The sequence below is a fragment of the Hibiscus syriacus genome, unplaced genomic scaffold, assembly GCF_006381635.1.
Source record: "Hibiscus syriacus cultivar Baekdansim isolate YM2019G1 unplaced genomic scaffold, ASM638163v2 tig00012370_pilon, whole genome shotgun sequence".
NCBI lineage: Eukaryota > Viridiplantae > Streptophyta > Magnoliopsida > Malvales > Malvaceae > Hibiscus > Hibiscus syriacus.
In genome coordinates, this window is record NW_024062270.1 from 110,010 (window position 1) to 122,789 (window position 12,780).

Genomic DNA, 12,780 nt, shown 5'->3' on the forward strand with positions numbered 1-12,780 from the left:
GCTACCATGGATCTAGTCAAAGCTAGACTTGAATGTAACATATGCTGGAGTTTGGTAGCAAACCATACAAAATGAAAAAAACATGAAAGAAATCAAAATCAAGCTTCGATGCATCTCGGTTCTCCTTCCGACATTGAAGGAATACTATGTAGTCTCTAGTCTATATAACAGTCGTTAAGAATTTTAGAAGTATTATCAAAAGACAAATTTATGTAAAATGCTATGGAAACACTTACGTCAGCCAATCTATAGGATCCAACTTTTGAGAAAGAGAATAGATCAGCCTATCAACATTGTCTCTAACAACAGACTTGGTCTGAATTTGATCCTGCTTCCTTCTGAATGATGATTTATACTTCGGTTTTCTAGATAACTCTTCATTTACATTGAAATCACCCCCAGAAAGAACATCAGCAGCAAATCTCATGCACAACACCTGCAAAATTCCCTTCTCTGACAGTTGAGCTCCAGAGGCTTCTCTAGTAGAGAGAGAGTTCTCATAAATCGAAATGAGCTACACGATGAATAGAAACAAATTTACCCAAAAAGAATAGAAACATATGGGAACCAAGCAAAATATAATTTAGAGCTAAATATTTTTGAAAAGAAACCTTCCTGGGAAAAAGAATCCACCATATAATACTTCTCAAGAGGCATAATTTTTCTTTCTTTATTTAAAGAAATCATTCTTAATACAGAAGCAATGTGTAATTTTCTTTCTAATGATGTAAACATAGAACTCGTGTCCAGTTTTTAAGTCAGTCACAGATCATGGTTGTCAATGCTGTTTATGAAGGACACATCCACTTTTACATCAAAAAAGAGAAAAAATTAAATAACTTGATTATTAATATTTCTTTAAAAAGGGAAACAACTGCCATCATCATGGTTGTCTCAAGCTCTAGTATTCAAAAAATGAACAGAAAATCAGATGGTCAATCAACTCATATGGTAATAAAGCCCCAAAAATATAAGAAACTAGAGACATCAAAAACCATATGGTATGGAGCTGTATGGAAGAAGACTCCTCAAGGAATAACAACTACAAGTTAAGAAACAGGGATCTAACCATAGCAGTTTAACAATTACAATTACAACAAATAAACTGTAAATTAAGGCTTTAATGTATATGTTTACAAGAAAAAGAACTTTAGAAATAACACCATCAAGAAGACAATTAAAGTATATACAGCATGATTTTGGTATATAGAATATAAACAAGATAATTGCAGTGTTAGTAGAATAATCAAAGAACATGATGCAAGACAAACTTTGTACTTTTTCTGCAAGGCTTAATGCAAACCTTTGCACAATTGATTTTTTGAGAACATGGCCTCCAATACTATGAATTTCTTCACATGCTTGACATAAGAAGGAGATCACATAGAGAGAAGGCATAGATGGGAGTGATATTTTCATCTCTGATGCACCCCCATCAGACTGTTCTTGCTTAACAACTATCTCCTCCCAACCCTTGTATAAAAGATAAACATACATGCTTAAAAGAAATACTAGATGATTATACTTACACGAAACATACTTCTATTTTAGTACCTAAAAGCATATACTTAAATAAATCAAACAAACAATATTAATTTGAATAGATGATTGTCTAGAAAGGCATTAAATACCCATCGAACCTCAGCAATAGTGTTCAAAAGTTTTAAAGCTGCCGGAGATATAAAATAGAATCATAAAATGTCCAACATATATGCAATACAACATACATAGCTGTGCCTCCTATTAAGCCTAATGTGTGAAGTATATTGGTTCCTCCAATCTATCTTAGGTTTGACCCTAAGGAACCCTGCATATGAGGCACAGGGATTCCTCCAATCAGCCTTAAGTGTGATATTATGTATTAAAAAGTAAAATAAATCATACCATTCAATATAAAGTAAAATAAATTATCAATAAAAAGTATAAAAAAATTTATAATATATGAAATTTAAAAATTTCAAGGTGTGACTGTACATCCGCCTCTTTCATTGGTCTATCCATAACTATCATATTTTTGTTTTCTTTGAACCCCATCGTCATCGTCTCTTTGCTGCTGTTTTCGACGAATTCTGCAATCACAAACACTGACTCACGAAAATTTTACCATTAAACCTTCTAAAAACTCAATGATAACATGAAAGAAGTATGGGGTTGTAAATGAATTGAGTCGAGTTCAAGTATCACAGAGCTCGGCTCGACTCAAAAACTTAGAATTAAGCTTGATTCGTTTTGAAAACTCGTGAGCTTAAAATTTTCAAACTCCACTCGAAATAAAAAAATTGAAACTCGACTCAAACTCAAACCCAAGCCTTAACCACATAATAGCCGTATATTTTATTTTTAAAAAATAATATATAAATGTTACTATTATTAATAATTTAATTTAAAAAAAACTAAAACTTTAATATATTAGATTTTTTGAGTAGTTCACGAATTTTTCGAATCGAATATCAAATAATTCGCGATTTGTCTCTAGTTTCATCTACTGTCGTACTAAAGTGATGCTTGGGAGAAGGTAAATGTCCACTAGTGGATGCCCCTCTAACAAAGAGCCGGGGCCTTGTTTGGTACTCTACTTAACTCTCCCATCCAACCTACCGGCTACCATATTAACACCATGTTGCTTTATAGCACAATTCTTCTTCTTCTTATTTCATTATAATGAATAGTTCTAACGAGTAATTTTAACCTTAAAAAAGACAAAACAACACTTGACTACATGCATAAACTATTAGTCCAAGTCCAAAAGCAAAAAGGAAAGAATGTTAAAGGTAAAGATAGAATATTTTTTCATACGATTTAAGTTTTCTTTTTGAAATTTTGATATCAACAAACCCTTTCTCCCCATGTGGTTGAACGGTTCATCACCGGTCCCTTTTTTCTCACTCTTTTGCCACAAGAAAATTTCCCAGTTTTCCATTACTCTCTGACCGTCATCTCCTTTAATCTTTTCTGAGTTCTTTGGGACGGAAAAGGACACAAATAAATCGTCTTTAACCGATCGAAATCAATGGGAACGAGAGCAAGAAGGAAGCAGAGCTGGTACAAGCAGACACTGACGCCATTAATGGAAGGACCAATGGACCCGGAAATCCAAGATGAAGGGAGCAAGAAGGAGAGGTCTTGGGAACTCATCGGAGAATGCTTTCGAACACACAAGGATTTGTCATTGTCTCCTACTAATAATAACAGCTTCCCACTGTCCGATTATCCCGGAAGTAATGTTCCGGCGGCGGCCAAGAGACAAGACTTGAGGCTTTTGCTCGGCGTCTTGGGTTGCCCCCTCGCCCCTATTCCGCTACCTGATCACCAAATTCATCACATTCTCCCCAAAGACATTCCCGTTGTAAGTTTCCCTTTTTTTATTTATTTAAATTTTAGATAAAATTCTGAGTCTGTCACTCTGTCTTTATATCATTTCTTACTGTTAATCGAATACAGCAAGTATCAATGGCGCATTACATCATACAGCAATACTTAGCGGCGTCGGGGTGCTTGAAGCAGCGGCAGAATTGCGGGGCGAAGAACATGTTCGCGACGGGGAGTGTGAAGATGGTATGTTGCGAGACGGAGATATCGACGGGGACGGGGTTGGGGAAAGGGAAGAGTATGGTGAAGAGTTTAGGTAGGAGGAGTGAAGAGATGACCGGTTGTTTTGTGGTATGGCAAATGAAGCCGGAGATGTGGTCTCTCGAGCTCGTCGTAGGAGGCAACAAGGTCATCGCCGGCAGCGACGGAAAAACGGTGTGGCGACACACGTCTTGGCTGGGCACGCATGCTGCCAAGGGTCCTCGACGTCCTTTGAGACGCATTATCCAGGTATCTAAGCTATCAATGGTGGCATTAACATTTCTGTACATGATAAAAAAAATTAACATATGATGTAAATAATCATATGGTGCAGGGGAGGACTTCATTTGTTGGTTTAATTACATATCAGACCTTATTAATTTTAAATTAATCAAATTAAATATCAGTCCTCTAAATTTCTGATTTAATTGTATTTGAAACTTCTGTTAATTTTAAAATTACTTAAATTTTTATGTTTGATAAATCCCTGTTAATTCTAAAATTTGATAAATTATATCCAAATTTAATTTTTTTTGATTTAGCAGACAAGGATGGTACTAAGTGACAAGATGGATGGAGAAACTGTCTCATGCTTAAGCAGACAAAATTTCTGTTCTTTTTTGTTTTGATCCTTGGAAAAGAAATGAATGTGTGATAATATTGAGTATATGGTGTAGTTGACATCATCAAATGTCATGTAATGTATGATCCATTCATCAATCACTTGCATCCAACAACACCTCCACTGCTTCCATCTTGGGATTGTCACCTTCTCCTTTTGCCTTTTGCCTTTTGCTTTTGCTTTTTTTTTTCTTTTCTTTTACCATACACTTGCATTATTTTGCTCTCCTCCTTTGCTTTTATGGGTATTTTATCCCATTCTCAAATAATCTCCTTTTTAATGTGTTACTTTATTACAATTGTGATTTTTTTTTTAAATTATTTGGATAAAGATGGGCTAATTGGGATGAATATTCAGGGGCTGGATCCAAGGACAACAGCCAGCTTATTTGCAAAAGCGCAATGCTTGGGGGAGAAACGAATAGGCGATGAGGATTGCTTCGTACTGAAAGTAAGCGCCGACCGTGCAGCAGTTATGGAACGGAATGAAGGGCCGGCGGAGGTGATCAGACACGTGTTGTATGGTTACTTTTCCCAAAAGAGTGGGCTGTTGATATACTTGGAGGACTCCCACTTGACCAGAGTCCAAACGCAAGGAGACGATGCCTACTGGGAAACAACCATCGGAAGCAGCATTGAGGACTACAGAGACGTGGACGGAGTGTTGATAGCGCACCAAGGACGATCGATCGCTACCGTTTTCCTATTCGGGGAGCAGTCGATGCAGCACAGCCGGAGTCGGATGGAGGAATTTTGGAGCATCGATGATGTTGTTTTCAATGTTCAGGGACTCTCCATTGATTCCTTCATTCCTCCAGCTGATATCTTTGATCCTTAATATAGATATATGTATTTACCTTCACTAATCATTTCCACTTTCACTGTAACAACTAACTTCATCATCAACAATGAACGTATAAAATATTGGTGGGGAGGGTTGATGGATCATGCATGCTCATAAATGTTATAGATTCGGATTTTGTTTAATTTATCATAAAAGCTTTCAGACCATAACTACCTTCAAAGACTGCACTGTTCAGTGCACCTCACTCTCGAACAAGTTGCCTTCTCAACTATTAATTAGTCTACAGCGGCGGCAAAGGTTGCCTAAATTCTGTGAACAGACATTTAGCAATACAAACCACTTGATGTTCTGCGGTTTCGAGTTCCAGGCTTCTATCATAAACAAAAATCCCAGTACATACCTTGCGCTTCATTTTCTGTTCATATCTCCCAAGCACACGTATTTGAGCTGCAAAATCATGAAAGATTGCTTTACCGAGGGAAACAGGAGATCAAGGAGAAAAATGCATCGAGGCAATATTCGGTTACACTCACTTCAAGATATTCATCTATCCCATACTTGGAACCTTCTCGCCCGAGAGCAGACTGTTTGACACCACCAAATGGTGCCACCTGAATTGAAACAGACAAACCATAACTTTAATCTATCGCTGCTGTTGCTTTTCTGTTAGTTTATCCAAATATGACTCACCTCGGTTGAAATGATTCCTTCATTAACACCAAGAAGTCCATATTCGAGCACTTCTGAAACACGCCATGTCCATTGAACATTGTTTGTAAATATGTAAGCAGCTAACCCTGAATATGTGCAGCAAAGAATGAGATCTAATAAATCAAACTGTATAATATTATCCTAGAAGAGGTGGTATATGAATAATTTTTAAACAAGTAATTTTACCAATAGTGATTTATTAGGTTTGGTAGACAAATAGTTCTCTAGACACCAACAGAACAATTAAAAACATAATGGAAATGAACTTAATAAAGACTACGGATTAGCTTATCCAGAAGACAACAATGAACCCTGGAAAACGAACCTGCATTGGTGTCATTTGCAATGCGGATAGCTTCTTCCTCAGTTTTGAACTGCAAAAGAGGGGTCACAGGTCCAAACACTTCCTCTCTGACACAAGACAAATTGAAATGCATCTCATAAATCTAAAACGTAAATACAAAGACACAATCAAGCAGCAAAATTGATGTGGAAACATGACAGCATATACAGGACAAGAAATTTAACAACTGCATGTTTGACTCTTAACATATATATAATCAAAACAGCCAAACATGTACACAATGACAAATACACCAGATTGGCTTGAAACACTTCACACTTGTAATGCAGTAGACTATCAACTTCTTTGAAGCAGCAATGATATCAACAGCATTCATGCAAATAAAAGCAATAATCACGGTCATAGTATAATCCATCATTGAATTTTGGATGAAATTTAGCAACCAAGACCAAAAAGGCCAACCGTATAGTTTATGCTTTGGGTATCTAAATATGATAAAAGAAGCACAAAAAAAGGCCTTTCTAATCACCATCTGGAAGATAAACAAACAAAGAACTGAATTTAGAATAATTCTACAACTTGTTTTAATTTGCACCCCGAATCCTAGAGAATAAAGAGTAGTTGTATGCAACATGTTTGCAGCAAAAGGATAAAAATGTTGTGGCTCATTGCTCATAATTAAGCCTAATTGTAGCCCAAATTTTCCAACAAACTAAAACATAAAAAAAACCCACCAAATAGTTTTAGGTTTGGCTGTCTATTTGGTTGTACTAAATTATCAATTCTTTCAGATGAGAAATGTATCTAAATGGTTTAACTTTTCCCCTTTTTTAAATACATACATATAAGAATGTAAATTAATACATTTATTTCTTGTTGTATTTGTTAAGTTCACAAGTTAAGTTATGGATTGAGTCACTAGACAGTTGTTGCAACTGATTTCCCAATTTAGGCTATTTGTGGCTACACTTGCTGCCATTTGTGACTTGCCCTCTACCACTCTTGCTTTGTTAATTATTTTAACTTCTTGCAACTAATTCCTCAACTCTTCTTTTGTGTGGGAATCTCCATTAGTCTCCCACTCTTACACCAAATTCTTAAGTTTATGAGTTGTCGTTTAAGTCACCAGGGATCACGAGAAAACCTGCTTCAGTTGATTAAGCGTTATCCTCATTACAATCCCTACCTCATGAAGAACCTATGATTAATAATGTGTGGAACCTTCGAAGGCAGCTCCTATAATCCTTGACTCATTAGAGATACAATCTTAAACCTCTATAAATTTGAATGATTTCTTAGTATATTACTATGAATCGTCCTCTTAAATAGAGGTTCTATAGGGTTTTATTCTTGTAAAGTAAGAAACTAAAATTAAAGACTTCCAATTGCAATAAAAATACTTGCTAAAAATAAATTATTCTAATCAGGAAAACTTACCCACGGAGCCATCCTCCCTCAAGGGTTAAGAAGTTTAGCATGCACCATATTGCATGTGTCTAGTCGTACATGTACTGTGTGCCTGTGTCTGTGCTTCCTGGCTCTTATGATAATCAGTTAAGAAGTTTAGCATGCACCATATTGCAGATAACAATAAAAAAAAATGTATCTTTTGTGATTTTGAAAATGTAGAGAATTTATCAAATTTTACAAAAAGAACGCAAAACATCAATCCATGCATAAACTGGCAACATAACCATGTTTAACAGTACAATTCCTTAATGATGCACAATTACTCTGTTTGCACAAACACGTCTGTCCACTATTACGAAATTTTGCTGCAACCTGCAAATTGCATGGCATTGTTAATGATGTAACAAAGGTAACACTACATGATCGAGTTAAGAATAAAACAAAAGATGCAATTGGACAAGAGAGTAGAATGCATATTACAGCCAATTTTCACGTATCCAGAAAATCGTAGTAAACTTGATGATCTTTTAAAACAGTCAGTGTCACTGTTTCATTCATTTGCAGTCTTCAAAGGTTATGATTTGGGTAGTAATGGTTTCTGATCAGTTCAGTTCTGGGTTACAAATAGATTTGACTTCAGCTTATTAGGTCTAATATGCACCGGTTCATGCCATTTATGTTTTTGACAATTTTCAGGTTCAGGCCTATTCGGCTTGGTTCAATTTGGGTTCCATACAATTTAGTTACTTTGGTTCATTGACCTTTTGAGTCAATCCAACTCGAACCAAGTTTAATTCCAAGAAGGTTTTAGTTCAGATAAGATTTTGCTACAACATTTATTTTGATAACCATTTTGATTCTATAACAACTATCAAAATCTAGAATGGTAGCTGCAGTCCCACAACCAGTTACAAGTAAGGATGGCAACGGGGCGGAAGTGGGGCGGGTTTTTGGCTGCCTCCTCCCGACCCGAAATTTAGTAATCCCAACTTGACCCTGACCCGACCCCGATTTTAACATAATTTACCCCAACCTGACATCGACTTAATGAAAGCATAATCCGCCCCGAAAATTACCGCAAAATGATGTCAATACATATCAAAGCTACTTCAAAGTGTAAACTTACAGCTCCTTTAACTGCCACACCCAGGTCAGCATCATCAAAGACGATGCATGGGGCATTACCACCAAGTTCAAGTGATATCTAGAAGAATCCAGAATACAAGCAGTCAACTGCATGATCATACTGGTTTAGCATTTATATATATACATATATCCATTTACCAGAATATCCATACCCTCTTAACAGTCCCAGCAGCACCTGCCATCAACTTTTTCCCAACCGCTGTTGAGCCAGTAAATGTGATCTTTCTTACCTGGATATGAAAAAAAAAAACCCTCTATTTCTAGAGGCAAATCAATTGTGATGTCATGTCATGTGACAACAACTGAGTTTCACGTTAATGATAGAAGACCTGTGGACTTGCAAGTAATGCATCACCAATATCAGAAGCATTCCCCATAACCACATTCAGAACACCCTGCAAGGTTGGAAAGTAGACAACCTTAATAACAAATGATGCAAACCAAATGACCAAGAAATAAAATGCAGCAGGGGCAACAATTTTCTTCTAGAAATAAAATAATATAAATACAACAGTAATTGACAAGCATGTCAAAATTTGCATAAAACAAATTATTAAAAAAATTATACATGTCAAAAAGAATTGTAAAAGGTAGCCAAAAAATAGGTATCCTCAACTCTAGGTTGTCCATGCATACAAGACTGCCAAATCAATCTATATCTAAATTAACAAGAGTGAGAAGTCAGACTTGGCTTCAAAAGGTCAACGTTATTATCAGATGACAACACTGGGCATGACACACCCACACATGTATGCATGTGTGAAACTATCTATCCTATATTTTAGAAATCAACAAATGATCCAATTGTTTTTAGATCAAGCTTTGAATTAACATTACATGCTAAGACACTGCAATATAAACTTGTTGAATAATAAAACCTTGTAAAAGGCACTAATGCATAACGATTACCGGTGGAATTCCTGCTAGAAGAGCAAGTTCAGCTGCTGCTAAAGCTGTGAGGGGAGTAAGTTCAGAAGGTTTTACAACCGCCGTACAACAACAAGCGAGGGCAGGGCCAACCTGATACAGCCATGAAAAGGAACATTTTAGTTCTTCAGCAGCATGGAAACATGATATTACCAAAACTTCTACATATGGCACCCACCTTTCTGGTGATCATTGCCAAGGGAAAGTTCCAGGGTGTAATTGCACCCACAACACCTAAAGGTTGCCAAAAAGAAATTAAGGAATTTTAAAATTAATACATAATCTGACACTAACTGTTTGCACTAAGAAGTACATTAAAGCTTTGTGAAAACCCCAGTCACTAAAAAATAACTCAATATAACTGGTTTCCACTGCATTTGCTCTATAAGCCAACATAATAACAACAATAGTTAAAAGGGAAGAAACTAAAGCAGCAGGAAAGTTGTTCTCCAGTGTGAATTCTCCTCTATTCACCTATCAAGTTTATAGCTGAGAAGTGCTCCTCAAAACTCCTCAAACTTTTGGATGTTAGAGGCCTTGTATAAATAGTGCTCCTCAAAACTCCTCAAAACCCTTCCTCTTCAGAATGTTTGTTAGACTTCCCATGAGGTTGGGGCAGAATCAAGATGCCACCTGCTGGTTAGAGCCTGCTATTCTGGTTCCCTTGAATGCACCCAAGCTAAAAGCATGACATATCCATCTAATTGTTCAGAGAGATTTGCCACCAGGATCAGCAGTCCCAGGCAACAAATTCATGGATTTTAAGATGCTGTTTGAAGAGGGGTAACACCTTCGGTGATGTAATCAAAGTATTTGGTAATAACTTGCAAATCCTACATGGCCCTCTGGGGTGATCTAAATGCCCAAAGACTATGAAGGGGTTTTCTCCTAGGAGAATTATCTTCAAAATTTTACGACACATTTACCTGGGAAGTAGTGCCCACCACAATATATATATCCCTCCATTTTTTTATTTTTTATAATCAAATTTCCATCTTTATATTTGTTTGATCATTAATCGTGAACATGTCAATAACTGTGTATCATACTCGACAAAACTAGCTTGATTTGCTCTAGAACAATGAATTATTCTTATATAAAACTGTTCATTCAATAAAAAGAAATCTTGTTATTATAATAAGATTATTTTAAGTGCTTTATATTCGGCCATCTTTTCATTCTACACTACACTAAACACAGATTTAATATCAGTAGTGTTTTAGAATATTGCACCAAACTCGGTAATCCAAGGTCACAAGTGATCAAATCACCTTTGTGATCCTATCACCATGTTAATTACATCACCATAGCGATATTAAAAGTGATACCAAACACCAAAATTTATCTCAAAGGATCATCCAAGACATTCACATATGACACCAAATGCTATGCAATTTCAGATGTCAAACTACTTCAATGGTTATGAAGGGAATTGTGATAGTTGAGGTAATTTAACTTCTCCAATTTTTTTTTTAGTTCATGTTTGTCTTTCTTATCCTTTTTCTTATATGCTGGTTTCTTCTTTTAAATACAAAAGGGACACTATTTATATTTCCTTGCACGGATACAAGACTGCAAGAAGTAAATCGAATGCTTAACAATGATATCAACAAATTTATCCCCTTAAATTGAGGTCAACATATCATATTTCCCTTAGAATACACTATCAAACCATAACTAAGAAACTATTTAAAATTTGTACAAGTAATCAAAATGTGATTTAAACATCGAAGAATTTATCCTCACCTGCTTTAAAACAAACAAACGACGATCAGCTAGACCAGCCGGAATTATATCTCCATAGACCCGTTTGGCCTCCTCTGCGAAGAATTCAATAAAACTGGCTCCATAACTAACCTATAATTTGAATCTTGCTTTAGAGTTGACAGATGATGTACATGTTGCGGTCAAAACCAGTTGCTCAATTTTAATAACACTAAATTTTCAAATGAATACCTCACCCAGGGCTTCTTTTAAAGGTTTTCCTTGCTCTAATGTTATTAGTTGGCCAAGCTCTTCCTTGTGGGACATTATAAGATCGTACCTATTAAAGAACATTCAAAAGAAAGAAAGAAATTATCCGATACTAAAAACATGCAAGAATGATTAGTTCAGTCTTGCCAAACGACTAAATTCTGGGTGTCAGCCATTAAAGATAAGCATTTAAATTTCCATGCTACAAAATATCCTGTCAATCTGGACCATTTTGATTAAAAAGCAGAAGATTGAACTCCCAAACTATGCTTCGAAAAATGAATCCTCAATAATTTAAAAAATATGTCAGATTCCACACATCCATCAGCTACAATCATTTGCCAAGATATCTCAAGCTAAACCACAAAAAGAAACATGGAAAAAGAGCATGGCTCTTATCATATGGTTGGCCATTCCAAATTTGAATATAATGAATCATAAAAAGATATAGCAGGACATGGCAATACCATTTTCTAAGATAATTTGATCCTTTCAGCAGCGGTGAGTTTACTCCAAGCTATGACGAGAAAAGAAAAAGACAAGGAAAAAAAAGAAGGAATGAGGATAATCTGTAAAACTAGATATCAGACCTAAGAAAACTTTGAACCTCTGCTTGCAAAATCTACCAAATGATGACTTCTTCAATCCATTAGCATACAAGATAACATCAAGGAACACAAAAACTTTCATCTGACCATAGAAATAAGGCCCCAGATCAAATCACACATTCTGCTGTTTAAACTGAAATGCACATTTACTGAAACATGAGTGTTCCATTGTAAGCTAACATCAAACATTTTATTATTCATAGGAGGCGGCAATCTCGCAAAGAGCGAAGCGAGCTACTCCCATTCTCTGCTTCGGTTTCTACTATGTTTCTGCAGTCAGTTTTGCTTTTAATCGGGAACAATTACAATTTACAAAGAAAGCTGTACAGATTATTAAAAGAAGAGAATAACGCACGTGGAGCGGCCACTTGTGGATTACTATTTTATTTGTATTTCTAGTAAATTTAGAATTTTTGTAATAAAACTATACCTACTCAACTCATGGATTCATTGAGCTTAATGTAATTTTTATTTTCTGGTTAAATTTTAAAAAATAATTGTTATTTTTAATTTTTTTGATTTAAGCGTCAATAATTATAAAATATTAAAATTTTTATTGTCAAATAATTAAAAATATTTAAAATATATATTATCTTTTATAATCGCTCTAAAATTTTCTATAAAGATAGAGATCGTTTCAAACTAAATTTAATATCATCATTTAAAAATTTATTTTAACACAAAAAAAGTAAGTTCTATTTTTA

The 12,780-nt window shown here is 35.4% G+C and overlaps 1 protein-coding gene and 1 pseudogene across 1 annotated transcript; one reads left to right on the forward strand and one right to left on the reverse strand.

The window, feature by feature from the left end:
• The first annotated feature begins 2,931 nt into the window (after positions 1-2,931).
• LOC120205174 lies at positions 2,932-5,137 on the forward strand. Its single transcript, XM_039205090.1, has 3 exons — positions 2,932-3,346; positions 3,442-3,819; positions 4,550-5,137. Exons 1-3 carry the CDS (start codon positions 3,011-3,013, stop codon positions 5,027-5,029), a joined length of 1,194 nt encoding a protein of 397 aa, XP_039061021.1. The 5' UTR covers positions 2,932-3,010; the 3' UTR covers positions 5,030-5,137.
• Positions 5,138-5,228: 91 nt separating this feature from the next.
• LOC120205311 lies at positions 5,229-12,049 on the reverse strand (annotated as a pseudogene).
• Positions 12,050-12,780: the final 731 nt, after the last annotated feature.